At 40.4% G+C, this 24,981-nt stretch overlaps 2 protein-coding genes across 2 annotated transcripts; one reads left to right on the plus strand and one right to left on the minus strand.

Annotated features, from left to right (window-relative positions):
• Nucleotides 1-2,492: 2,492 nt before the first annotated feature.
• LOC131248066 (RNA-binding KH domain-containing protein PEPPER) lies at nt 2,493-14,866 on the plus strand. Its single transcript, XM_058248111.1, has 6 exons — nt 2,493-3,040; nt 6,298-6,544; nt 11,086-11,234; nt 11,320-11,580; nt 13,264-13,458; nt 14,381-14,866. Exons 1-6 carry the CDS (start codon nt 2,678-2,680, stop codon nt 14,555-14,557), a joined length of 1,392 nt encoding a protein of 463 aa, XP_058104094.1. The 5' UTR covers nt 2,493-2,677; the 3' UTR covers nt 14,558-14,866.
• A 1,400-nt stretch (nt 14,867-16,266) lies between these two features.
• On the minus strand, nt 16,267-17,840 carry LOC131249841 (expansin-like B1). The gene is made up of 4 exons (XM_058250591.1): nt 17,625-17,840; nt 17,106-17,391; nt 16,886-17,018; nt 16,267-16,647 (listed from the first exon to the last, which is right to left on the minus strand). Exons 1-4 carry the CDS (start codon nt 17,749-17,751, stop codon nt 16,450-16,452), a joined length of 744 nt encoding a protein of 247 aa, XP_058106574.1. The 5' UTR covers nt 17,752-17,840; the 3' UTR covers nt 16,267-16,449.
• Nucleotides 17,841-24,981: the final 7,141 nt, after the last annotated feature.

The raw sequence follows: 24,981 nt of genomic DNA on the forward strand, positions 1-24,981 counted from the left end.
AAACTTTTGCAGCTCATTAATAGTCAATCACTACCATTTACCATGGTATAATACACCTAATAATTGAATTTGCTTTATTTTTTGGATAATTCCTTAAAGTGATCTAGAAAATGGATGGACAAGGTAGATAAAGGATAAATACATCATGGTGGGCCCTAGATAAGGGCCATCATGGGTGAGTTCGGGTATCACCTAATCTGCTCTCATTCAACTAGTCTATTAGGCCATTTTCCCATACCAACAAGATAAAATATCGGCTCAATGTGAAAGTTTATAGCCTCAAAAAGGTTCCAACGGTGGGCATTCAACTGTTGATAGATGGAGTAGATATTACACAGAAATTCCGGCGAGCCCCTAACTGGAGAGATAGAGGTGACCTGTGAAGACTCGTTCGAGTTTGATCCAATTCATTTAGGTCGACTTGACTCATGACTGAATTGTTCAGTCCAGGTCTCCAAGTCTTTTAATCAAGTCAATGAGGCCCCATCAAATCCATGGTCCAGTTACTAAATCATGGGCTCATTAAATCGGGAGATCCCAACCATCTGATCAGTTGCTTAAAAATGGATAACAATTGAAAGAAGCCAAAAATTTATCCTGATCAAACATAATGAGCCCGGCTTTTGTTTGGAACTAGATGTATCAGGACACTTCCCCAAAGCTAACAACTAGAAGCTGATTGGCAACAACAGCGGTGGATGTCCGGCTAGGGCTGTAAATAGTTGGGTTTAGCTAAAATCAAACTTCGCTAGTTTACTAAATGGATTTGGGTCCAAATTTTAGGTCAGACCCTTATACTAAGTGGGTGGGTCTATGGCGGGTCTAAGTCAATCCAATTGGACTTATTTATAAATGGGTTTAGATCTGATAGAGGAAGATCCACCTAGATCCATTTATAAATGGGTCGTGTCTAACGGGTCTGATTAAGGGATATCCAAACCCTGAAATAGACTCATTTATAAAAAGGGTCTAACATGTCTAAGTGGTTGTTAAATGTTCACTGTTTCCTCTTGCGTGGCCCACTTGAGTTTTTGATCTGTCTCATTTTTTTATCTCATGTCCTAAATTGAGGTGGCAAAATTGACCGACAGGGCGAATTTCTCACAAACATCATGACGAGCCCCACCTAGCATACCAACACATGAGCTTCTTCCAAAGTCTTTCACATGGCATCCGCATACATCCTGATTAACCAACCTCATCATCTTCAATATGCCGATTTAGATTCCATGGTGTCCTGTATTCTCAAGCGAACATGGAGTAAATTTCTCATTTTTACATATTACTTGTCAATGTATGCAAGCTTTTTTACTAGGTGTAAAATCAGGTATGGTCTGAGTTTGGATGGGTCTCTTGCAACATAAACTAGACTTGCTCATTTACTAAATGTGTTTGGTTTAGGTCAAGTTAGGCCTAATATAAAGGAAATTAGATCCATATCTATTTAGCAACTAAGTCTATTTTTAAACCAAGACTTGTACCATTTAATAAAATGGGTATGTTGACCCATTTACAGTTCTACTAATGGTACAATTTTGTGGAGCCTACCATGATGTGTGTGTATATCAACATCATCCATCCATTTCCGAATCTCATTTTAGTGCTTGAGGCTAAAAATGAGGTAGATCCGAAGATTAATGCCCACCCTTGAAATACACCACATGAAACAACCGGGATAGTGACGTCCACCTTTGAATCTTTCCCAGGGCTCACATTAATATTTATTTGCCATCTAATTTGTTCATAAGGTCACATGGAACTGAGTAAGGGAAAAACGAATATCAAATTGATCCAAAATTTCTGTGACCCAAGAAGTTTTCATCCGTGGGTGTTCAATGCCATTGTTTTTTGTGATGAGTCTACCGGAGCTTTGGATCTGCCTCAATTTTTTTTTAATAACGTCTTAAAATAATCTCAAAAAATAGATGTACGGTGGATAAAACATGTACATCAACGTGGGCCCATAGAGTGGTGCCCCCAGGGATATTCGGCGGGTCCTGCAGCAAATCCACTCGGGAACTACTCTGATACCCTGGTAGCTTGTGATGGTTTACACGCAGGCACTAAGAATTTTACACGTGGCATACCAGCTACTCTTAAATTTAATCCGTTAAAAACGTGGGCCGCAAATTGGATGGATTATATAACAAAAATTAAAGTGATTTCATTAAACAAACCGGTTGGTATGTAGACATTCCATGGACGGTTAAAATGAATAAAATTCCAGTGAATTAGCAAACGACAATGCATCCAATTGACTTTGAGATTTAGATCTATCGACAATGCATCCAGTTGGGATAGTTTAATTTGAGTGAATTTATGCCACGTGCACAATTTCTTAGTGCGGGCATATCAAGCATCGCACTCCGCCAGAGTATCAAATAATCCCACCTTGCGCTCGTGAGCGTTCTATCTCCGATGTAATATACGCAACGCAAACGTGAGCCAGGAGCGAAGGACGATCAAATCCCGAACCCAACCCAACGGAAGCTGACCTAAGTGAAAAGGTCCGACCCACGTACGCATGTGCGCATTCTAGCCTTTTCTATAAAACCTAGCACAAGAACCGGCGTAGGATACCTAGCGCAAGGAATCCAATCGAAGAAGCTGACCTAAAACCCTCTCTGTCTCATCCCTTAAAACCCCTCTTTCTTTCGCCCTGCCTCTCTCCCTGTCAATGGCCACGTCTCTCCCCGCCGATGCAGCCGGAAACGGCCCCTCCACAACGCCGGGATCTGATCCACCTTCAGCGGCGGCCACCACCACCGCCAACCCTGCCCCGGCCTCAGACAGCACGGCTGCAGCATCCGACAAATCTCAGTCGCATCCGTCGTCGGCGGCCACGGATTCGGCAGCCGCACCGGCCGCGGAGAAGAGATGGCCGGGGTGGCCCGGCGACAGCGTGTTCCGCCTCATCGTCCCTGTCCTCAAGGTCGGGAGCATCATTGGCCGCAAGGGCGAGCTCATCAAGAAGATGTGCGAGGAGACCCGGGCCCGCATTCGCATACTCGAAGGTGCCATTGGCACCTCGGATCGCATCGTGAGTGTTCCTCTTACTCCATTTATAGGGTTTAGGTTTCCCCCTTTTCAAATTTTCACATGCGAGCAGTTTTTTTTTTCACTTTATTTCTTTTAAAATTTGTCGAATTTAAGGCCTTCTGCAAATTTAGAACCAATCAAATGGCTACAGAATGATTGCGCCATCTGTATATCGTTTTTATGCAGAGTAAGATGGAATTAGGGTTTTGTCGGTTTGCGTTACGTATAAAAAATAGTCTGTCTAATTCAAGGTAGCCTTGAGAGTTTAGCTCTCTTGTTGCATTAGGGTTTGTTTGGATGCTTAGTTGAACTCAACCACAGTAACTTGATTAAATATAAAGGGAATGACTGAAATAGAGGTGGGGTCATTTTAATTTGTAATGATGTTAAAAGCCTAATTGCAATTCCAAGCGTTTCATATTCAGCTTAGAAAAAAGAATCTTTATTTGGGGGCTTGTCTGTTATTATGAATGGAATAGGGCAACCTCACTTCAGCTTCTGTTATTATGAATGGAATAGGTCAACCTCACTTCAGCCATTTCCATTTCACTGAATTGAGTTATTTCAATTCCATTAAGTTGAGCACCCAAACACAGCCATAAATGGACACTCGCATGTGTGCTGGTTTCTTGTAATGGATGTAACAGTGTAACTTGCACACTGCTGGTGTGTGGTGTTGGACATAGGCATGGGGTGGAGCACGACCTTGAAAATTGCAAAATGCCGATATCTGTGCATAGATGCATAAGTATCCAGGGTTCAATCCCTGGTAGTGTTACCATTCAAAACTGCAAATTTAGATGAGCTGGTGGAGACAGTGTAGTGTGTGTGAGATCCAGGGTTCAATCCCTGGTACTGTTGCCTTTAAAAAAAATTGTACTAATTCTCCTTTAAAATATTGTACTATGCTTCTAAGGGTGTGGAAAGGAAAATTCGATGGTTTATGTAGGTTGAGTACTTTATCGAGTTTAAAAACATTATGGTGCAGCCTTTTTTTTTTTTTTTTTCAAGTTTCTGAGATCTGTATTATTGGCATTCAATGGGGTGGTTTGAGTACTAATTAGATTCTTGAATTCCTAGCTATTTTTTCTTCGACACCACAACTTAAGCTATACCAATCATAGCTGCACCACTTTCATTGTAGTTTATCAGTTTTGTCAACAGTAGTGAAATGGAATAGGATCATCTTGGAACAACACTTGTAGAAATCCCGCCACCCTCTTTGCTCTTTATTATCACTTTCTTGTGTCCATTTGAGTGGAATTCTCTTTTTGGACTATAAGGATTTATCTCTCAATTTTAAAGAGCCTGTGGAGGTTTCTATTGAGGGATTTGGCCATATCAATAAAGAATGGATTTGACCATTACTTTTGTCAAAATCTTTATTGTATTGCAAATCATAATAGGGGTTGAATTGTATAGAATCTCAAGCTGTATCTTAAGTCATAATAATTTTATTTTATTTTATTTCTTAAAAAATATAAAAAAACATGTAAAAAAAAGAAAAGAAAGTGAATCAGAAAAGATTAAAAAAACTTATCAATCATCCATTTTCCATTAACATTTACCAAAAAAGTAATACATGTGAAAAAAATATAAGTGAATCAGAAAAGATAAAAAAAAAAACTTATCAATCATCCATTTTCCATTAACATTTACCAAAAAGGTAATACATATCATGATATTATCAATTGAGAAAATGTATATGGTATGTATATCATGATGACAAAGGATTCTTGTCTTTTTTCCTTTGTTTTCTTTTGTTGTCTTTAAAATTTTTTACCTTAAAAAACATACAAGAGTCCTTCAATAATTGTATTCTTTTATACCTTTCTTGAGTGTAGAATCTATGTTAGAAAAAAGGGCATTCCATGTCATTATGAATAAAACGATAACTGGATTTCTTTGTTTTTTTGTGTTTTTGAATATCATTATCCTCAAATCTCCTCTTTCCTCTTTCTCAAAAGAAAAGGAGAGAGGATATTTTAATAGGGAGTGCCCTTTTCATGTTTTATAAGCAAAATGGTAAAAAGAAGAAAAAATTGAATAAACAATAAAAACTTGATTTTAAAGTAATTTTTGGGTCCATTTATGCAGTCTATGATTATTGTACGATTCATTTATCGTATAATTACTAGGATTTGCAATTTGGGTGCATGATTTGAATCGTACACCCATATGACACGATATGAATCGTGTGATTTATATCTTGAGTTACCTAGGAAGAACATTACTATTATGAATGCTTTCTTTTCTGTTGGACTTGGACATGAATGAAATGGCCGGTACAGTTTCTTTTGGTTTTGCTTATCCATCTGGCTATACTTTTTTTTGGTTCCCTGAATGGACAATGTAACTTTTATTAAAAAAGAAAAGAAGCTACAACAAATGGATATTCATTAAATTCCCAATACAAAATCAAGTTTCACTGACCAAAAATTATATAAAAAAAGTAAAGGAGCTACAACAGAGGATAAATTCCCAGTACAAAATTGAGTTCTGCTGACTGGTTGGCACCTTTTGATACCAAGAAAATTGAATAAACATCATCTAGTATCCTTCAAAAAATAAAAATAAAAAATAAAATAAAAACCCTCCGGTGGGCCAGACCATAGGAACCAGTGAATAAACACCCCAGATTCTCCAAATTTAGTGGTGGGGCCTGCGTGATGTTTGGATTGGCCTTTTTTGGGGGCACGCCATCATCATGGTTGGGTGTACCTTTTGGATGGATTTGATGCCATATGCATACCGCATGCACTTGGGTGTTTGTACATTGTTTTTTTTTTTTTTTTATGGTGTGGCGTAGCTAATGTTTGTCTTGGTCTAGTTGTTATCTAGAAGCACATCATGGTGGGCATGCCTTTGCACAAGTTGGATGTTCTACATATGTGTGGTCCATAACAGCCTGGTGCCGCAGCTAATAATGGTAGTAGTAGTACTTGCAAACTATTATTGAAGATAACAAAGAGACCTACTTTTAGATACCTAACAAAATCTTTCAAAATCTATTGTAAATAAATACTCAAAAGAACCAAGCGAAAACCACACACGGGATATGTATCTCCTTGAAAATCTCAATGCAAATCCCTGTGTGGGCCAACCAGACGGGCAGTAGGATCCGCGGATTGAATTTTTTGGGGCCTGCATCTTCATTGCGTGCACACCTCTTGCAGTCTTCACCCCTTGCATTAATTTTCCTAACCAGGATACTCCTGACAGCTCTTATTGCTCTGTGTTTTGTGATTTTATTTTCAGGTTTTGATATCTGGAAAAGAAGAACCAGATGCAGAAATATCCCCTGCAATGGAAGCTACACTAAGAGTATTCAAACGTGTTAGTGGATTGTCAGAGAGTGAAGGCAATGGTACTGCAGTAGTTGGTACGAGCTCGATCAGGTTATTGGTGGCATCATCACAAGCCATTAATTTGATTGGAAAGCAAGGCACACTAATTAAGTCAATTCAAGAGAGTACTGGTGCCTCAGTGCGTGTGCTGTCAGAAAGTATGCTTTGAACATATTCTCAATTTCAACGATTTCAATTTTTATTGGAACTTTGTTTTAGAATGGAAACATTACTTCTTTTTTTTTTAAAGACAACAAAAAGAGCTTGCAAGAAAAAGCAGCAGAAGAGGGATGGTGAACAGATCATCCTGAATAAGCCTGCCCAAAAGATCTTTCCGAAAAAAAAAAGCCCGCCCCAAAGCTATACATTTACCCAGTCCCTCAAAATATCATCCCTTTTGAAAAAGATCATCTCTTTTACAACCCACAAAAGGACTCAGGCACAATGCCCAAGAAATAGCTTTATGCTGGGGCCCTTGGAAGATAGCTACGCTTTTATTAGAACTTAATTTAAATGCCATTATTTTAGCTTTTGGACAGCCTTCTTAGTTAGCTCATGATAAATCGAAGTTTTTATGCTCCAAAGGTGAAATAAATTCTCTGTAATTTAATTATTTTTCTTACTGCAAGGCTTAATAATAAAAAAATGTGTCACCTTTTCTTGTTTGAATCCTGATTTGACATTGGAAAATCCATCCATTATCTTGGGACATGGTTAGATAATCCCTGAAAAGACAAGGATTGCTTTGGAGTGGCTCATAGGCTTTGAAATTGTAGAAGAATAAAAGAACCCTAGCACCCCACATTGTATTTAGAAGAAGAAGAATTTAAAAAAAAAAAACGTGCTAACTGCCCTCTAATTGAAATACTCAGATTACCACCCAAGCTGGAGTTTTGAGTACAGCTAGGATCCTACGGCATAATGATTTGAGTTTGCACTTTCATAATAATTTCCTTTTTTTTTTTTTGGAAGACATAGGGTGCCCCCACCTCTTTTTTGAAGTGAGACTAATCCCTGCGGAGACACGCAATCACCCACAACCACGTGTATCGAGTAAAGCTAAGGAGGGGAATCGAACCCTCACCTATAGGGAGCAAACCTACGGTGAAGACCATTTTCCCAAACCTCGTTGGGTTCATAATAATTTCCTTTAACCAAACAACTAACATGCTTTGCATGTTAAACAAGTCTCTTAAACAAAATAGGATGTTAACTAATAACTACTCTTTAGGCTTAAGGCAAGCTTGCTTGGGAACTAGTATCATACTCTAATAATACTTCTTTGGATAAGACAAGTTTTCTTGAGAACATGTTCAACTGTAGAGGACCTATGGCTATATGATAAAAAATTCCAATCGTATGGACCAAGGTTGCCTGCCAACTAAGTGTATGGCATGTAGACCTATTGAATAGATGCCCTGGGCCCAAGTTCCAAGCATTAGAGCTATTAAGCCTTCCATTCATATATGGTTGAATGGAGCTCACCCGTTGACCTATTTTGGTCATTGTTGTTGTCCTTCATCATAGGGTCCGCTCTGTATTTTTTGGTTGTTTCCATTAGTCTTATATCTTAGCCATCCCTGCGAATATAAGTTGAAGCTAAGGACTCATAAGCTATAGTATTGGAGAAGTACATAAGGTGTTGGACATGACAATACTTAAGATTCCAATATTTTGGAGAAAATGGAAAATGTGACTGTTGTCTATTGTGTGGTTCAGATTTCACTTGCAATAAGCCTTTAAAAGGCTTATATTTTACTCGCAAAAAAATTGATTTCGTGCGAGTAGCCAACTCTCTTCTTTGTGTGTAGCTCACATTGACAATGTTACTAGGGAGCCGTGTAACAAAGGCTGTATGAGGCCCTCCATGATGACGGTATGAAATCCACTCTGTACATCTATTGCGCCCCCTCATGCTAAGATGTCAATCCGGAAACGAGGTAGATCTAAAACTTGAGTGGGCCACAACACTGGAAAAAGTGGGGATGAGTCGCCCACCATTTAAAGCATAATTCTTTTTCTCTCCATGTAGCGTGTAGCTGCACCCTTTCCCTCCGTGTCTGCCCCCTACATTCCCTCCACGTGCTGCACACCATAATGGGTAGAGATTCAAACTCTTTGTTTTCATCCATAAAAGGCAAAAAAAAAGAAAAAAGAAAAAAGAATCCAGTCTCTCACTTTAAAAAAAAAAAAAACCATAGACAATGGCATCTTCGTATGATCTAGCCATTTTTTCATTAGGGGCAAACATGAATGGTCATAGACCAAGAATTTTAATTATTAGAATGGTGTATACAAATTAAAGTTGTTACTCTTTACCTCAACAACGAGGGTGATGTTGAAGGTGGAGCTTTTGGCTGGACTGAAGTTGTGACAAGTAATCGTACTTGAAGGTGTGGTTGGATCACCTCCTCAAGGAGAGCTAATCCTTATTGGGTATATTGGTTTGACATTGCTTTGCACCTGACAAGAAATGAACATGTCTGAATTGTGAGGTTGAAGATGGAAGTCCACTTTTGTTTCTCGATGGTGACGGGTGACCAAGCTTGTGAGTTTATTACCTAGGTTGGATAATTGGAGAAGTGACAAAACTCTCTACTTTCCATTACAAAACTAGTAAACCAACAAAAAAAAAAGATGGATTGTTTTGTGAATGGATCTTTGAACCTATAAGAAGTGGAAATTGTGGAATTTTTGCTTGTGGAAATTATTGAGTGATTTTAGATGAAAAAGAAGACATGCAAGGGCTAATGTGATCCTCTACCCTAGGGATCTTAGACAAGGGACCTTAGGGGAGCCACTATCATCAATGTAGGATCCATACTAGATCTAACAAATTGCCCTCATTACTTCCTCTACCTTGACATCCCATCTTTGTCTTGGTAGAGTCTTTCAATAGCAAGTTTTTGGAAGAAATAAGATGAACGAAGTCTTGTATTTGATCTGGGATGATATAAGCATTTGTTCATTCATTCTTAGCCAATAAGAATTTTTTCTTGATTGGATGGATTGATTTCTTTATGAAAATCGTGCTATAAAAAGATCATTCTTATAAATTATTTGGTAACCATAAGAATTGTTTTGAAATGTTGGTCCAAGTATCTATATTGGTCCAAGTTTCAATATTGATATTCTTTTAGAGAAAAAACTTGCTAATCTCCATGCCTAAATCTTGTCATTGATTTTTCTATGGCATATTTTATGTGGTTAAGATTGTCTAGTCCTTGTGATTTTGGGTCTATGGTCAATTTATGAAGCTTTATAAATGAATGAATGGTTCGAACTTCGAACCATTACTTTCGAACCATTACACACATATTGGGTGAATGCTTTCACCTTGCCTAGGTGGATTGGATCTCCTCCCTTTTATAATGTGTACAAATATGTATGAACGCATGTGTGTATATGCAAACTAGGGGTATGGCATGCGCAATGCACATGGGTGGAGAATAGGGAAGAGACCGAAAAAAGGAGAGAAACGGAGGGAAAGGGTGCAGCTACATGCTACACAGAGAGAAAAAGAGAAATCTTTTCAATGGTAGGTGACCCATCCCTACTTTTTCTGGTGCTGTGGCTCACTCAAGTTATAGATCTACCTCATTTTCAGGCTGACGACCTAGCATGAGGTGGTGCAGTAGATGTATAAAGTGGATTTCATACAGTCATCATGGTGGGCTTCACACAACCTTTGTTGCATGACTCCCTAGTGATATTGTCAGAGTAGACTACACAGAGAAGAGGAGAGCAAGCTAATCGCATGTAATAGGTTGCTTTTTGTTGGTAAAATTTAAGCCGTTTAAGGTTTATTGCATATGAAATCTGAACTGTCCGATGGACAACAACCACATTTTCCAGTTCCTAATATACTATAAACTTCATTTAAAATGTCTTCCCATGCCATGCCCTGTCAATATTCATAGTTCTCCACCATACGAAAACTATTTGCAAGGGCAAAAATATCCAAAAGCTAGTCGTGTTATAAACAATTTGGTATTTATTTGAATGTTCTGTACATATCACTACAAAAAATTGTATTTTTATATCAAAAGAAAAAACCCAGATATATAGAAATGCAATGAAAGCAATATATTAACATATACTACAATTTGAAAGGGAGGTTTTCTCTGCAGTTTTTCAGCACATGCAGTATCCTTATTGCTGTTTTATTTTAATCATATCAAATTGTTTATTATATGTTTACTAATGTATTGTTTTACATATCCATACCATCATCATCATAGACATGTCCCAGCTATTTGGGCTCAGGTAGGAATCATATGATTGCTTCATATAGTTGAACAACTGGCTGCCTGATTGACACCAATACTCCTATTTCTGGGCTTGGGACTGGCTAGCACGTCGCTTCCAGGTTGAGTTTCTGTTTGTCTTATAATGGTCTGCAATAAAATAGCATTCTTGAGAAATCACAGTGATGGGGGCAGCAACCTAAAATTAAAGAAGCCAGAACAAATATATAAATTATCCACCTCGAAAGTCTCAGAGATGCTTCATTGTCATATTAAAGGTCTTATAGGTCTCATTGGGCATGGGATCTGCTTGTTTTGATTACTGTGTTTTGTGATTCTAAATATATATTCAAAGCACTTGGGATTTTTTCTTTATTGTCTTTGCAGTAAGAATTCTATTACTTCGCTGTTCCAAATGACATGGTACATGATGCTTGAATCTGTTGTGCTAGATGAGGTGCCATTTTATGCAACCTCAGATGAAAGAATTGTAGAGATACAGGGAGAGTCTCTGAAGGTTCTCAAAGCGCTGCAAGCAGTTGTTGGACATCTTCGGAAGTTTTTGGTTGATCATAGTGTCATTCCTTTGTTTGAAAAGACGGTTAGTTTGTTGTCTTGTTGCTTAAACTATGAGAATTGTGCTTGATTATTTAAGGTTCTGATACTCGTTATGGTTCATTTTCCAGTACAGTTCGACAATCACTCAAGATCGTGCTGGAGAGGCCTGGGCTGATAAAACACAGTCCTTAATCCATACAGCTTCACAGAGTGGTATAACCAGTGATTATCCTCTTTCATTTAAGAGGGATTCGTTATTTCTCGATCGTGAAACTCCCCTGGACCCACAAATTCAACCTGGTGGATTGCCATTGTATGGACAAGACCCTGCCATGTCTGGATTACGTTCTTCAGGTCTTGGACGCACTGCTGCTGCGTTGGTTACTCAGGTTAGTTTTTTGTTTGTTTTCTCACAATAGTTAAGTGAGCATGTCCTATATTAATTTTTTTTTCTTTTTTAAATTTGTGCATGATATAGAAATTTGATGATGGCCATAGTCTAAGCATCAATAGTAAGGTTCTTATGTTCTTTCCAAATACTGCTGGTGTGGTGGATAAGACCATTGGTATTTGAAGGGAGATCACGGGTTTGAGTTTCACTGACTACATGTATAACTTTTCCTTTGTAGAATTCTGAATTTCCCTTTCATAGGGCCGGCTACATCAGTTTTTAAATGTTAAATTAATCTTATCCAGAATAGGTATGAGGTTAGAGTATGGCAAGGATTGGGTGTACAACTTGGACGGGTTGGGTTGGGTTGAGGGTCAACCAGAGCCCAACTGGACCTCAAGAGAACCCAGCCCGCAACCCTACCCGACCCAAATTCTAACCCGAGGTGCCCAACCCAGAACTCAACCCTAATTCCTTTATACCCAACCCTAACTTGACCCAACCTGTCATGTCCCAAAGAAGGGTGATTATTCCCAACCCAACCTAACCTGACCCAAATTTGCCCAACCCAAACACAACCCAATTTCAAAATGGGTTGGTGTTTTCCAACCCTAACCTCCACAACCTGACCTAACCCAAGCTGAACTCGGGTTGTGTCAATTTGGTTCGGGCAGCCCTAACAAGGATAAGGCAAGTGACGGTCCTGTAAATTCCAAATTCTCAAGATACAGCTATTCTGGCATGATTATGGTCATTTATAACATGGATTGTCTATAACACATCAGAATACCTATATTAAAATTGTCCAAATGTGGCTGACCCCAATTAGTTGGGATAAGGCTTCTAGATGATGATTTTGATGAAAAATATTTTCCAAAATTTTCGTTGTGAATGCATATTCTTTTAAAGAAGCATTAACAGGTAGATGCACCATTGATAAAGTTTGCACTTAAAGTTCTAAATAACTAGTATGTCTAAACTCCAAGGCCCTGTTTGGTAAATGCCTAAAAATGAGTTGAGCTCATTTTAGTTAACAGTAATTATGTATTATAAATCTTGATCTCTAAGACACAATCACTGTTAACATGAACTCATTATGTTTTAGTGATAAAGATCACTAATACGCAATCACTGTTAACATGAACTCATTATGTTTTAGAGATAAAGGTCACTAATACGTAATTACTGTTAACTAAAATGAGATCAACTCATTTTTAGGTGTTTTCCAAACAGCTTGTGTATTAGAGACAGATCATTAATCCATAATTACTGTTAACTAAAATGAGATCAACTCATTTTTAGGCGTATATGAAACTGAGTCTAAAGGTTTAAAACCTGGGTAAATTGCCTCCCTTTATTCAAAATGTAGCCACAAAATCACAACTTATAAGTCATGTTCTTCGTTCAGAATTTGTTCAAAGTTGGGTTCCATTACGTGCTCTTCTTCTTGAATCTAAACCAGAAAAAAATAATGTCCTGGGCATCTCTGGGATTTGGTGCATCCACCTAGGATTGATTTATCTATCCTTCTATTCATTTAAATTAATTCCACTGCAAAAGAAGGAATACCCTTCAAATGCTATTGATAACAGAAACTTGAAGAGTTTCATTGCATGTTTTTTTTTTCTTTAACCAACATATGTTTACTTCCATGATCTATATCCAAATGCTTTTGACTCAGGTTACACAGATTATGCAAATCCCACTGACCTATGCGGAAGATATCATCGGCGTTGGAGGGGCAAATATTGCATATGTACGCCGTTCAAGTGGAGCAATCCTCACTGTTCAGGAGAGCAGGGGCTTACCTGATGAGATCACAGTGGAGATAAAGGGCACTTCGACACAGGTTCAGGTAGCTCAACAGCTTATTCAGGTAAGAAAGCTCATCTTTGTTTGAATGAATGTAGGATATCTAGCAAGGGAAGAAGCATTTGAGCAAAATAAGGAAATGGGATGATGGAAATGCAGCTCTCGGATTACAATCTTCAAGGGGATTAGGGGAGCGATTTGATACTCTGGAAGAGTGGGATGCTTGATATGCCGGCCCCTGGAAATTGTACATGTGTAGAGTGGCATATATTAACTCAATTTAAACTGTCCAAATTCTGCAATCTACTGTTTATAGGTTGTGATCACAGAATCCAATTAGTTGAACAACCTCACTTGAGATTTGTGGAGTCTAATTTTCTGAATTTGGACGGTGGGATATTTTTCATCTTAATTATCCATGAAGTGTCCAACAATTGTCTACTTAGGTAAGCTAATGACTGTAATTTTTGGTTTATTGGGGATCACAATCTGGATTGCCTCATCATCATATCATCAACATCATCTTCTAAGCCTCATCCCAATTAATTGGGGTCACTACATGAATCCTGTTCCGCCATTCCACTGTATCAAGGGCCATAACTTCAGAACAGCCTATCATGAGTTTGGAATGTCATACTGTTTGGATTCACGGTGGAAGTTATTGCATAATTTTGACAACAGCTGCCAACTTGATGCAACCGTCCTCCTTTATTCTGGGCTTGGGACTGGTAAGAAGAGCACAAACTCCCACAAGCAGAATGTAATAGACTACCACATAGGTTGATTACAATCAAACGCTATCTAATAGTCTGTTACATAGGTTGATTACAATCAAGCGCGCTATGTAAAACTCTGGATTGCCTATTTTGAGTTAATATTCTGCTGCATGTACAATTTCTTATTGCCTGCATATCAACCATCACACTGCCAGAGTATTTTTGTTGGTGAATTACCCTCTTAATGTTTATATGCCCATTTATTGTCAGGATTTTATAGCTGCCCATAAAGAACCCGTCCCCAGTAGCTATGGCAAGATTGACACCGGTATGAGACCTTACTCATCGTTGACAAATTCCTCTTACCCATCGTCATCACTGGCAACACAGCAGCTTGGCGGATATGGGTCCTCTGGAGTAGGAGGATATGGCGGCTACAGGCTGTAAATGGCAGTGTAATGCTTTCCGATTTCCATGGCTTCCAACTACTCTCAATACTCTATTAGGTTGGTTTACCGGAAGAACAATGCCATGTGGTTTTGTAAAGTACTAAGAGACGGCTGCTTGGTTCTTTTCATCCTTAACTAACGACAATCTCATCTGTGTCTTAATGTGGCTCTCTCTCTGTCTCTCTCTCTCTCTCTCTCTCTCTCTCTCTTCTTGCGGATTAGAAAGATGTACTGGCCTATGGGCCTTTTAGTTTTGTTTAAGGATCTGTGAAATTTAATCACGATGTTTTCTTGCCATTGACCCTTCTATTTTGGCCTCCCTTTTCCTTTCGCTTCCATGCTGACACAACAAGGCCTGTGTTTTATTATTTCCAGACTGTTGATCTAACGGGCCTGCATTAGCTGAGGGGTGCCCGTGAAGTCTCCAAGATTGGAAGATACCAACTGCTTGATATTTAGCATTTTCCCCCATTGAATATGAACCATTTCTCTTAATGGTCAATTTTTACTCCAAGGGAAAGTTAAGATTGTCCAACATGTGAGATTTCTGGGGCATAAAAATCCCTCATTGACTGTGTGGCCTGTAAGATAACGCTTTGGATCATGCTGGAATCCTTTCAGAAAATATTATAGGTATGGTGGTGAGAAAGGACTCTTTTAACTGCCCAATGAAGGCTCCAATATCCATGAAGGAAATTGAGAATAGGAAGTGAGAAGTGAATCGTGATTATAATTCATCAAATGCCGTTTGGGGACGTTGGGATACCATTTTCGTTTCGCAGATATTTGTTATCTTCAATCCAATGTCTGTGTTGCGCTTGGATGTGTTTCAGACTGGTTGCCTGCTGGGCCCTACCACCTACAACGGATCAGAAGATCCTAGCTGCCCGGTTTGTGACTGGTGAAGGACGATGCAAGGTAAATAATGTGCTTTGATTTTGAACCATCGCTCCTCACAGTAGGGTCCACCTATGGAATGGTCTGGATCTCATCATGAACACGCACCATGTACAGAGTTTTGGGTCAAGGACACAAGGGCGCTGGCTATATTCCCCTTTCTAATTTTTTTTTTTTTGTTTTTTGTTAGCTTGTTAGTACACCCACTGTCAGATCACACTTCACCGTTAGCCACCCTTACTAGGAATCGATGCCAATCCCCTTAACTTGGTGCTGGGGGGTCGGCACAGGGTGATGGATGACATGCAGTACTAAGAAATTTCATATGCCGGATGAAATCTAAACTAAACTGTTAAAATAGGTTTGGATGTATCATGAATGCCAAAATTTATGCTTGTTTGATTATCTGATGATCGGATTGGTGGACATCAATTGATTGGCTAAAAATGAAAATTTACAGTTGTCCAATTTCAAGGAGTGTCCATGAATTAGAGGTTAGGATTGTATTTTTAGTTTTACATTCTACTATTTAACATGGAAGCTATGACGTACTTTCTTTTGAAAAGTAAAAAAGAAATGAACTTTTCCCTTGTAAATTGCATGTTCTGTTACCAGGGAGGTGACGTGTGCACGAGATGTGGACTGTTGATCAATTTCTTTTGCACAACCATCCATTTCTTATACTAACTGGCCACTTGATGACTGGACGAGCCTCATTTTATGACAGACGCTGGGCCCACCAGATGAACGGCCAGAGCCTTCGTCAATTATCCATTAACCAATCTCATATGCAAAAGCTAACACTTTAAATTAATTTCTCACTGAACAAACCACAATATTCTTATTGTATGAGAGAGAGAATTTGCCTAAACATTGGAAACTAACCAAAGACATAAATTAAATAGGAAAAATATATATTTGTAAGTAGGATTTGGTCCTGTCACTTGCATTTATTTATTTATTTATTATTTTTGAAGTTGAAAAATGTTGGGATTAGAAGAGCTGCATAGCTGAGTCATAGGCCACCCCTGCCTTCCAGTTGCTAGGGATCACGTTCCTCAGCTGGACCCATTTCTGACCGTTGTCTCCGCTCACTTGGAACCGCAGATTAAGTGGGCCCTTGGGAGGGTTGGCCATGTCCCACACCCCACCGTAGGCCCTTCGCATCCCAGTCCACTGTTGGCAATCCTCCTGGTCCATCAGAACACACGGCACACATGACTTTCACTTCCAAATGACATAAACAATGGCAATGGGCCCGTCAGTTCAACGGTCTGGATCATTTGTTTTGGTAGGCCAAAAGCCCAATTACATACTTAAGAAGGTAGGCCCATTGCCAACACTCAGCCTATGTGCGTCCCTAGATATTGACACATGCAATAACCTTCTTGATACAGACCTTTATAAAAATTGGTTAGTAGGCCCATACCTGCCACAGTTCAACGGCTGTGATGTCCTTCTGGCCAGCTTGGTACAAGATGACGATGGCTAGGTAGTCTGGGAATCTACTATTCTCATGGACCTTAAACATGAGGTTGTAACCTGGGTATTGGCATGAAACCCTGCACCAAACGGTCTATATATCTCAATTTCTACTTAAAGGTGGACACATATATAATTTCACAGGATGAAGTGTTAGTGATCATCACCTTCTATATTCTATATCAATCACACCATGGGCCATCAGTTCTATGTCCATGTTCGGGTGGGCCAGCTTCCCGAATCCACGAGCGCTGAGGATGAAGTCGGTGTTGTCACCTTGACCATGGTCGGTCACCAAGATCTTCACTCCATCTTCGGTGCACAGCTGTGGCTGGGTGCACCGTACTTGGTAGCATGCACCACATCCAGTGCCGTTCTTGTATAGCTTGGCAACGGCCCCTACATCGCCGCCGTTGATATTTCTTCCAAATTCACCAAAGCCACATGCTCCACCTGTGTCAAATGACAAGTAATAAACTGTAAGTAGTCCATCCCTTGAAAGGTTTTAAGCATGAATTTAGTTGTGGCCCGTCTGAGTTTCGAAAGACAAGAATAGAAGGTGCCCACATATTGGACGGAACGTTTATTATTAAAGCATCACAGTGGGCCCCACACGTTAATTTGTACGGAGAGAGAGAGAGAGAGAGAGAGAGAGAGAGAGAGAGAGAGAGAGAGAGAGGGAGTACTTGGAGTGCCTAAACAATCTGGGCTACCATAGTAGGTAGCCCTGGAACAAATGAAGGGATCTTCAGAGGTAGAGAGTGCAGGAAAGAGCACCATGAGAAGGAAGGAGAAGCTTAGCACCAGACCCATGTCTAAGATACCTCCACACCTTTCTAATCCAAAAGCTACTCTAACAAATACAACAAAAAAATCAAAGGAAAGAAGAAGAAAATGGTGAGGATAGATGTGGACTATCATCTCATATTTATATTTGAAGAAGGTTGTAGTAAGCATCAAGGGCTGCAATGGTATACCACTTTTTTCACTTAGGAATTCAAAGGCGGGATGTGTCCAAACAGACACCCTTATTGACCCGAAAAGAGCCCATTCAAACAATACAATAATCCCCAAACCATCTCTCCTCTTTTACTAATTTTTTTATTAGTGGAAAAGCTTCTCATTTCTCACATTCTTCTCCTTTTGCCACTCTTGTACGTGTACTCAAAATTCAAAAGCCGTGAGCTGATGATCCTCTTCATGGGTCTGGTACAAATTCACTAATCCTTGAACCTGGTAGGCCTGTTGCTTGATTTCGATATTCATTGCACAGGCCTGACTTGAGTGGGCACATGGTTGGCTGAGCACTATATAGGACAAACATGCATCAGATCCACCTCGTCCATCAGGTTCACCGCCACATTTTCACCGTAACCAAGATTTAAGTGGGCCATACTATAGGAAACAGTATAAAATCATGCATGAAAACTCTAAATTCACTTGTTGTGGCTCACATGAGTTTTGGGTCGTCCTTATTTTCGGGAAATCCATTCATCCTGATGGGGTACGTCAGATGAGTGGATTGGATGGCATATACGCACTAAAGTGAACTCCACTGACACTTCACACGATTTCAATAGTGTGGCTTCCCATCTCCAGAGTTTACTAACCCACTCACCTGAGTGTTGACAGGGCGGCGCATCTGATGGACGGTGTGGATAACGTCCAAATGAAGCCGCTCCATCCACGTCAGCAGAAGTCATGCGCCCGTCTGCCTTGGTAAGCCAGCAAGCATTTTTATTTTAAAATTGATAAGTTTTAGTTCGATTGGAAAGAGGTAAACTTGTGGGGCACAGGTCTTCTCCATGGCCCACATGTCACTGATGCAGACATTTGAGTCCTGCTGTTTCTAGAAAAGTCACTAAAAGAGCATATTTCTCTTTTCTTGTTAGGAATTCTCTTTGTCGCTATGGCAGCCCGCCTATTTGTTAGCGTTTAAATATGCTTACTTTTATTTATTTATTTATTTATTTATTTGGTGACACAACCATACATACGTAGGAAATATATATATATATATATATATATATATATATATATATATATATATATATATATATATATATATATATATATAGCCGAGCTCATGGGAACTCCCCATGAGGTTGAGCTGTGTAGACCCCACCATGATGTATGTCAAACATCTACCCCATCAGTCAGATGCACCATTCCATAGTCGGCCTAGGGCATATATATCAAGTCAAGTTGTGACTTTTGTAGGCCACACCACGTACAAAAGTTGAGAGGGGTTACCCTCCATTAAAACATTCATAATCATTTTCTTGGCCCACTGAGATGTGGTTCACAAATCTATTCCATCCATTATGTGTCTTACTTGGATGAGGGGTAGACCAAGTTTTAGATGCATCCAAATTTCACTTGGGCCTCACCAATTGCTTTTATATGTTTTAGGAATGTCTTCACATGATTTTAAATGGTATGGCCCACTTGAGTTCCGTATAAGGCTGATTTTTGGGATATCCCATAATTTAAAGGGGACCCATCAAATGCACAGTGTTGATGTTTGACATATATCATGGGGAGGCCCATACAGCTCGACCTCATGGGGAGTTCCCGTGAGCACCCGTATAGAACCTTTTCCTGGGGGGGGGGGGGGAGGGTGTGGGTAAATTAAAAAATGATCAATGATCACTTTCGTTTGAGATGTAAATGGTCCATTAGTAGGTGTAGGATACAAACCATTCATTGAGTGATACCAAGGAATTAATACATAATGACGTTGGCCGGTGCATTGGCAAGGTTGCTGGTTGGTATGATTTAGTGGATAAGAGCATGTTACATATAAATACAATAAAAAAAGGAAAAAATGAAAGAAGTGATGATTTTTTTACCTTCCTCCTATGTTTTCGAAAAATATCTATTCCAAGTCAATTCATTGAATCCCACTTAAGTTTTATGTTTTGATCCTCAAAATAAGCTTAAATTCAGTTAAAGATTACTTTCTAAACTTTATTCATGATTGAAATAAAGAAGTGGAAGACTTTCATAATGGTGGCTATGTTGACATGTAAGTCTTATAGGCTCTCTATTGGTGCTGTATGGCTCATTTTTCGATGATTGAGTGATACATCTATATCGCATGACTAGGATTACTGTTTCCTTTACTTAATAACTGATACAAATGCAATGTACCAATTTTTTAATATCATGAGTGAGACTCTTCATGGACACCATGCATCTAAGGGGACGTTTGTCACTATGGATTGGAGGGGGTTTCAAATCCCTTTGGTTGCTTGGCAGGATAAAGTAACCGATGGTTTCAAATCCAAGGGGTTTCTAATCCCCTCTTTGAGGGGTTTTGCAATCCACGGTGAGAGCTTAGATTACACTTAAAATCATTTCAATAGTTGCAGGTGTAACATGTGTGTCACTGTACACTATCATTTTATTGGGTACATGGCCCACTAATGATGATCAGCACCATCCAAACATTGTCCATGTAAATTAGCACCGTTCAAACATTGTTCATGTAAATCAACACCATCCAAACATTGTTTAGCATTGTCCAAACATTGTTCATGTAAATCAACACCGTCCAAACATTGTTTAGCATTGTCCAAACATTGTCCATATTAATCTACGATTAAAAATTGTTGGTTAGTTACTTAGATATGATCTTATGCTTGCGGTCCATCCGAGACTTGGAATTTCATCATTTTCAGGCAAAGCATATATTTCAGCGGGCTTATCACCATAGTGTCAAAAATTATATATCTCACTAATTAGGGATATTAAAGTTAATTTAGTAATTAAATTCAAACCCTTATAAATATACCATGCATAGTTATTTTTGAATTAAAGTTGATTCACACTCCAGGGTGCCAAACACACTGGGAGGATTGCCAATCTAGGGGGTTTCCAATCCAGGGGGTTACGAATCCACGCTCCCAAACATGCCTAACCTTTGTTAAAATCTCAAGTGGAGCATACCATAGTGAGCAATGTAAGTTCATTATTTCACTTGTTATGGTCCATCTAAATTTATGAATGTTTCAAGTTTAATGAATCCATTGAACCTTTAGGGTGCACCTGACCCAAAATTTATCTCGAAGTTTCTATGGTGTGCGTCCTTCTCCCATGCACCCCATTGTTCCTTCTGCCGTGGCCCACCTGAGTTACAAATAAGACTGGATTTTGGGATTTGGGCATAGTATTGGGACACAACTAATGGATGGATTGAGTAGCATTAACACATCATGATAAATGTAAGGCCCGTATCCTTCACCATACCATTTCGTAGGCTTCCACTGTCCTCCCAGTCAAAATTCGGCGACTCGCGATTTGTTGCCGGCATTTGCGCGTGGTCCTGAATCGTGTCTCGTATGTCTGAGTCGACTCGACCCAAGACTTATATCCTTGCGACCGCGCCGTTACCGCGGTTCTGATGCCGCGTCTCGTGCGTCGAGGCGATACCCAGGCCAGGAGATGTGGGCTCGTGATCAATTCGAGGAAAAACGTCGCGTGTTGCAATCCTTAGAGAATCCATCACATCAATCACTTCACTTGTCAAAGTACACCCATCAAGTCAAGTACCATATCCCATCCCCCAAGTACACTATACCATCCCCAAAGTCAACCTTTCCATCCCATCTCTTACACACCCCATCACTCATCTCCCATCATCTCTCTTTCTCTCTTTCATTCTTTCTCTCATTTTTTCTCCCAAGCAACCCACGTCCAAGCTCCCCATGAGAGAGCTAGTGTGGCCCACCTTCTTACCTCCCATCTCCACCATTCAAAGTCCATCTCAACCGTCAGAATCGTTTCCTTGGAGCTCTAGAGACTATAGGCGGATGAAGGAAGAGAAGATCAAAGGTGGGTGCTTCTCTCTCTCATTTTTGTATGATGTGTGGCCCACTTGGATGGACCCCCCCTTGATGTATATTTTATCTAGCCGTCCAAGTCATGTGGACTCTACCCCTTGGTGATGGGAAAACATGAATATCAGATTGACCCAAATCACGTGGGCCACGTCCATGTGGGACCCACCGTGATGAAATGTGTATACACACCATCTGTCGAGCGTCCCTGGACGCTGGACGTGTTCAGGGAGCTTGAGCAGACACTGGGTGTGTTGGCAGAACCAGAAAGAGAAAAAAATATATATTTATAAATGTTAAATTGATTCAAAGCTTTGGAGATGGCTGCTCATGCAGGCCCCACCTTGATGTATGAATTCAATCCATGCTGTCTATTCCGTTCCCCAGATCATTTTAGACGTTGAGCCGAAAAATAAATCCAATCCAACAATCTGGCGGGCTATACCGTAAAAAAAATTAGTATTTTTACCATTGAAATCTCCTTTGACGTTTTTATACGTCAAAACACATCGAATATTGGTCTTGATGGGTCCGTATTGAGCTGTGGAGTGTAACGGCTGGGCTGGATCTATCTGATGTAGGCCCCACATATAAAAAACCATGGAGAAACCTTTTTTTAAAAAAAAACATAAGATGCAGCACCTGCTGCTGACGTCCTGAAGCAGCGTCCTGCTGTGCCTAGGACGGTAAAGGGGCTGGGACGTGGGTCCCAGCTGCATGCCCCACCGTGATGTGGACCCCACATCACCACCGTACATTTGATGGGCCCCTTTAGACAAAGGGGCGTCCCAAAAATCAGAGGTATGTAGGAACTCGGGTGGTCCACGTCATTGGAAACAGTGGTGAATTGAACGTCTGCCATTGAAACCCTTGTGGGTATCACAGAAGTTTTGGATCATTATGAATTTTGTTTTTCCTTTCATTCAGATCCCTATGACCTTATTAAACAGATTGGATGGAGATAAACATTATGGTGGGCCCCACGTGGCACCCACTGATGTATGTATGAATACCACACCGTCATCCATTTGGTGGAAACCACCGTGACGTAAGTGCTTTCTTGGTACCGTCCAGGCAGAGGGGCCCCCTTTACTTGTGTTTTATACCTGCTGTCGAACGTGGCCCACCATGATATATGCTATATCCTAACCGTCCCTTTGGACGTGACCCACAGGGATGTAGATTTCATCCACGCCGTGTATCTGTTTAGCTGCAGTAGCAGCAGTTGCTGCTGACATCAGCAGTTTGTGGGACCCACCTCTCATAGTGTGTGAGATCCACACCGGCCACTGCTATGTGCACCACCATGATGTATGTTTATATCTATACCGTCCATATGTTTGGACATGGGCACGTGTGGCACGTGTGGGAGTGGGACCCACTTGTAATATGTGTTATATAAGTTGGACGATGGGGTCCACCTTTGATGAATATGTTGTATATCCATGCCTTCTATCAGGTGGACCACACTACAAAATCAGTGGAGACTGAATGCCTACCATTGAAACCCTCTTGGGTGCACGAAAGTTTTGGATTTATTTGATATTTGTTTTTCATCTCAACCAGGTCTTTGTGACCTTATGAACAGACTGGATGGAAAGTAGCATTAGGGTAGACCCCACTTGTTGATGTGTTGTATTCCACACTGTTCGTCTAAACGGTGTGCCGGTGTAGCACACCACGATGTATGTGTTTACAACCACGCTGTCCATCTGTTTTGGTTATCACGTGAGGCCTAGATGATGTGTATGGGGCCCACTTGGGATGTGCAAGGCCCACCTTAATGTGATGTACTTCCAGCCCATATGCCGTGGCCCCTGGTGATATATATTTTCGGCCCATACGATTGGCCCATATGATGGGGTCCACCTTGGTGTACATATTCTATATTCGCACCATCCAACTTTGGACGGTGCTGGTGGGGCCCTACTTTGATGATGTGTTGCATATTCCCACCGTCCACGTGGATAGTGGGGCCAGTTGTGATATATGTGTTCTCCACGTCGTCCATTTGTTTTGCCGGGACCCACCATAACGTATGTTTCATCCACACCGTCCAAATTGTGTTGGACGGTGCTGGACAATGCTCGAACAGTGCTGATCATCATTAGTGGGCCATGTGCCCCATGGAATGATTTTACAGTGATACACATGTTATATCTATAACTATTGAAATGATTTTTGGTGCGGCCCATGTGATGAGGCCCACCTGTTGCGTATTTATGGCCCATCGATGAGGCCCACTTGATGTATGCTGAGGCCCATAGGTCGTGGCCCTTGGTGTTGTAGATTAGGCTCGTATATGCGGCTCACCGTGATGTATGTATTGTATATCTATGCCATCCATATGTGCGGCCCGCAGTGATGTATTTGCGACCCATATGATGTATTCGAGACCCATAGGCAAGGCCCAATGAGATGTATTTCCGACGCCCATTGTGATGTATTTTTAGCCCATGTAAAGTAGCACATAGTAATGTGTATTGAGCCCATGTGATGCGGCCCATAGTGATGGGTATTAGGATCATGTCATGCAGCCCATTGCAGTGGTATTAGGCCGTGGGATGTGGCCCATTGAGATGTACTTCCAGCCCATTTGGTAAGGCCCATTGTGATGTATTTCAAGCCCTCTTGATAAGACCCACTGCGATATATTCAGGGCTCATGGATTGTGGTCCACTGTAATGTATATGAGGGCCCATTAGTGTGACCCGTTGGTGTAGCCCATTGATACACCCGCTTGATGTTTATAAGGCTCATTGGTATAATCCGTTGGTACGGCCCACTTGATGTATACAAGTCCTATTGTGATATATTTCCGGCCCACATAATGAGGCCCCTTTGAGATGTATTTTCGGCCCGTGCAATGCGGCCCATAGCGATGTATATTAGGCCTTTGTGTGAGGCCATGTGCCCATTATATGTTTGACCCAATGTGGGCCACTGCTTGGGAGCGATGTTGGTTAAATGTCCACATTGATGGGCAATGATGGTTAGATGTCCACATTACGACAGTTTCTTAGGCCCTGGTTAGGCCAATTCTGATTGTCGTGGCCGATTGACCAATTATCGATCGAGGCGATTATCGTGGCTGATTGCCGATTCTAGTTGTTGTGGCCGATTGACCGATTATCAATCAAGGTCGATTATCGTGGCCGATTACCGATTCTGGTTGTTGTGGCCGATTGACCGATTATCGATT

This window comes from Magnolia sinica, chromosome 6 (assembly GCF_029962835.1).
Source record: "Magnolia sinica isolate HGM2019 chromosome 6, MsV1, whole genome shotgun sequence".
Taxonomy (NCBI): Eukaryota; Viridiplantae; Streptophyta; class Magnoliopsida; order Magnoliales; family Magnoliaceae; genus Magnolia; species Magnolia sinica.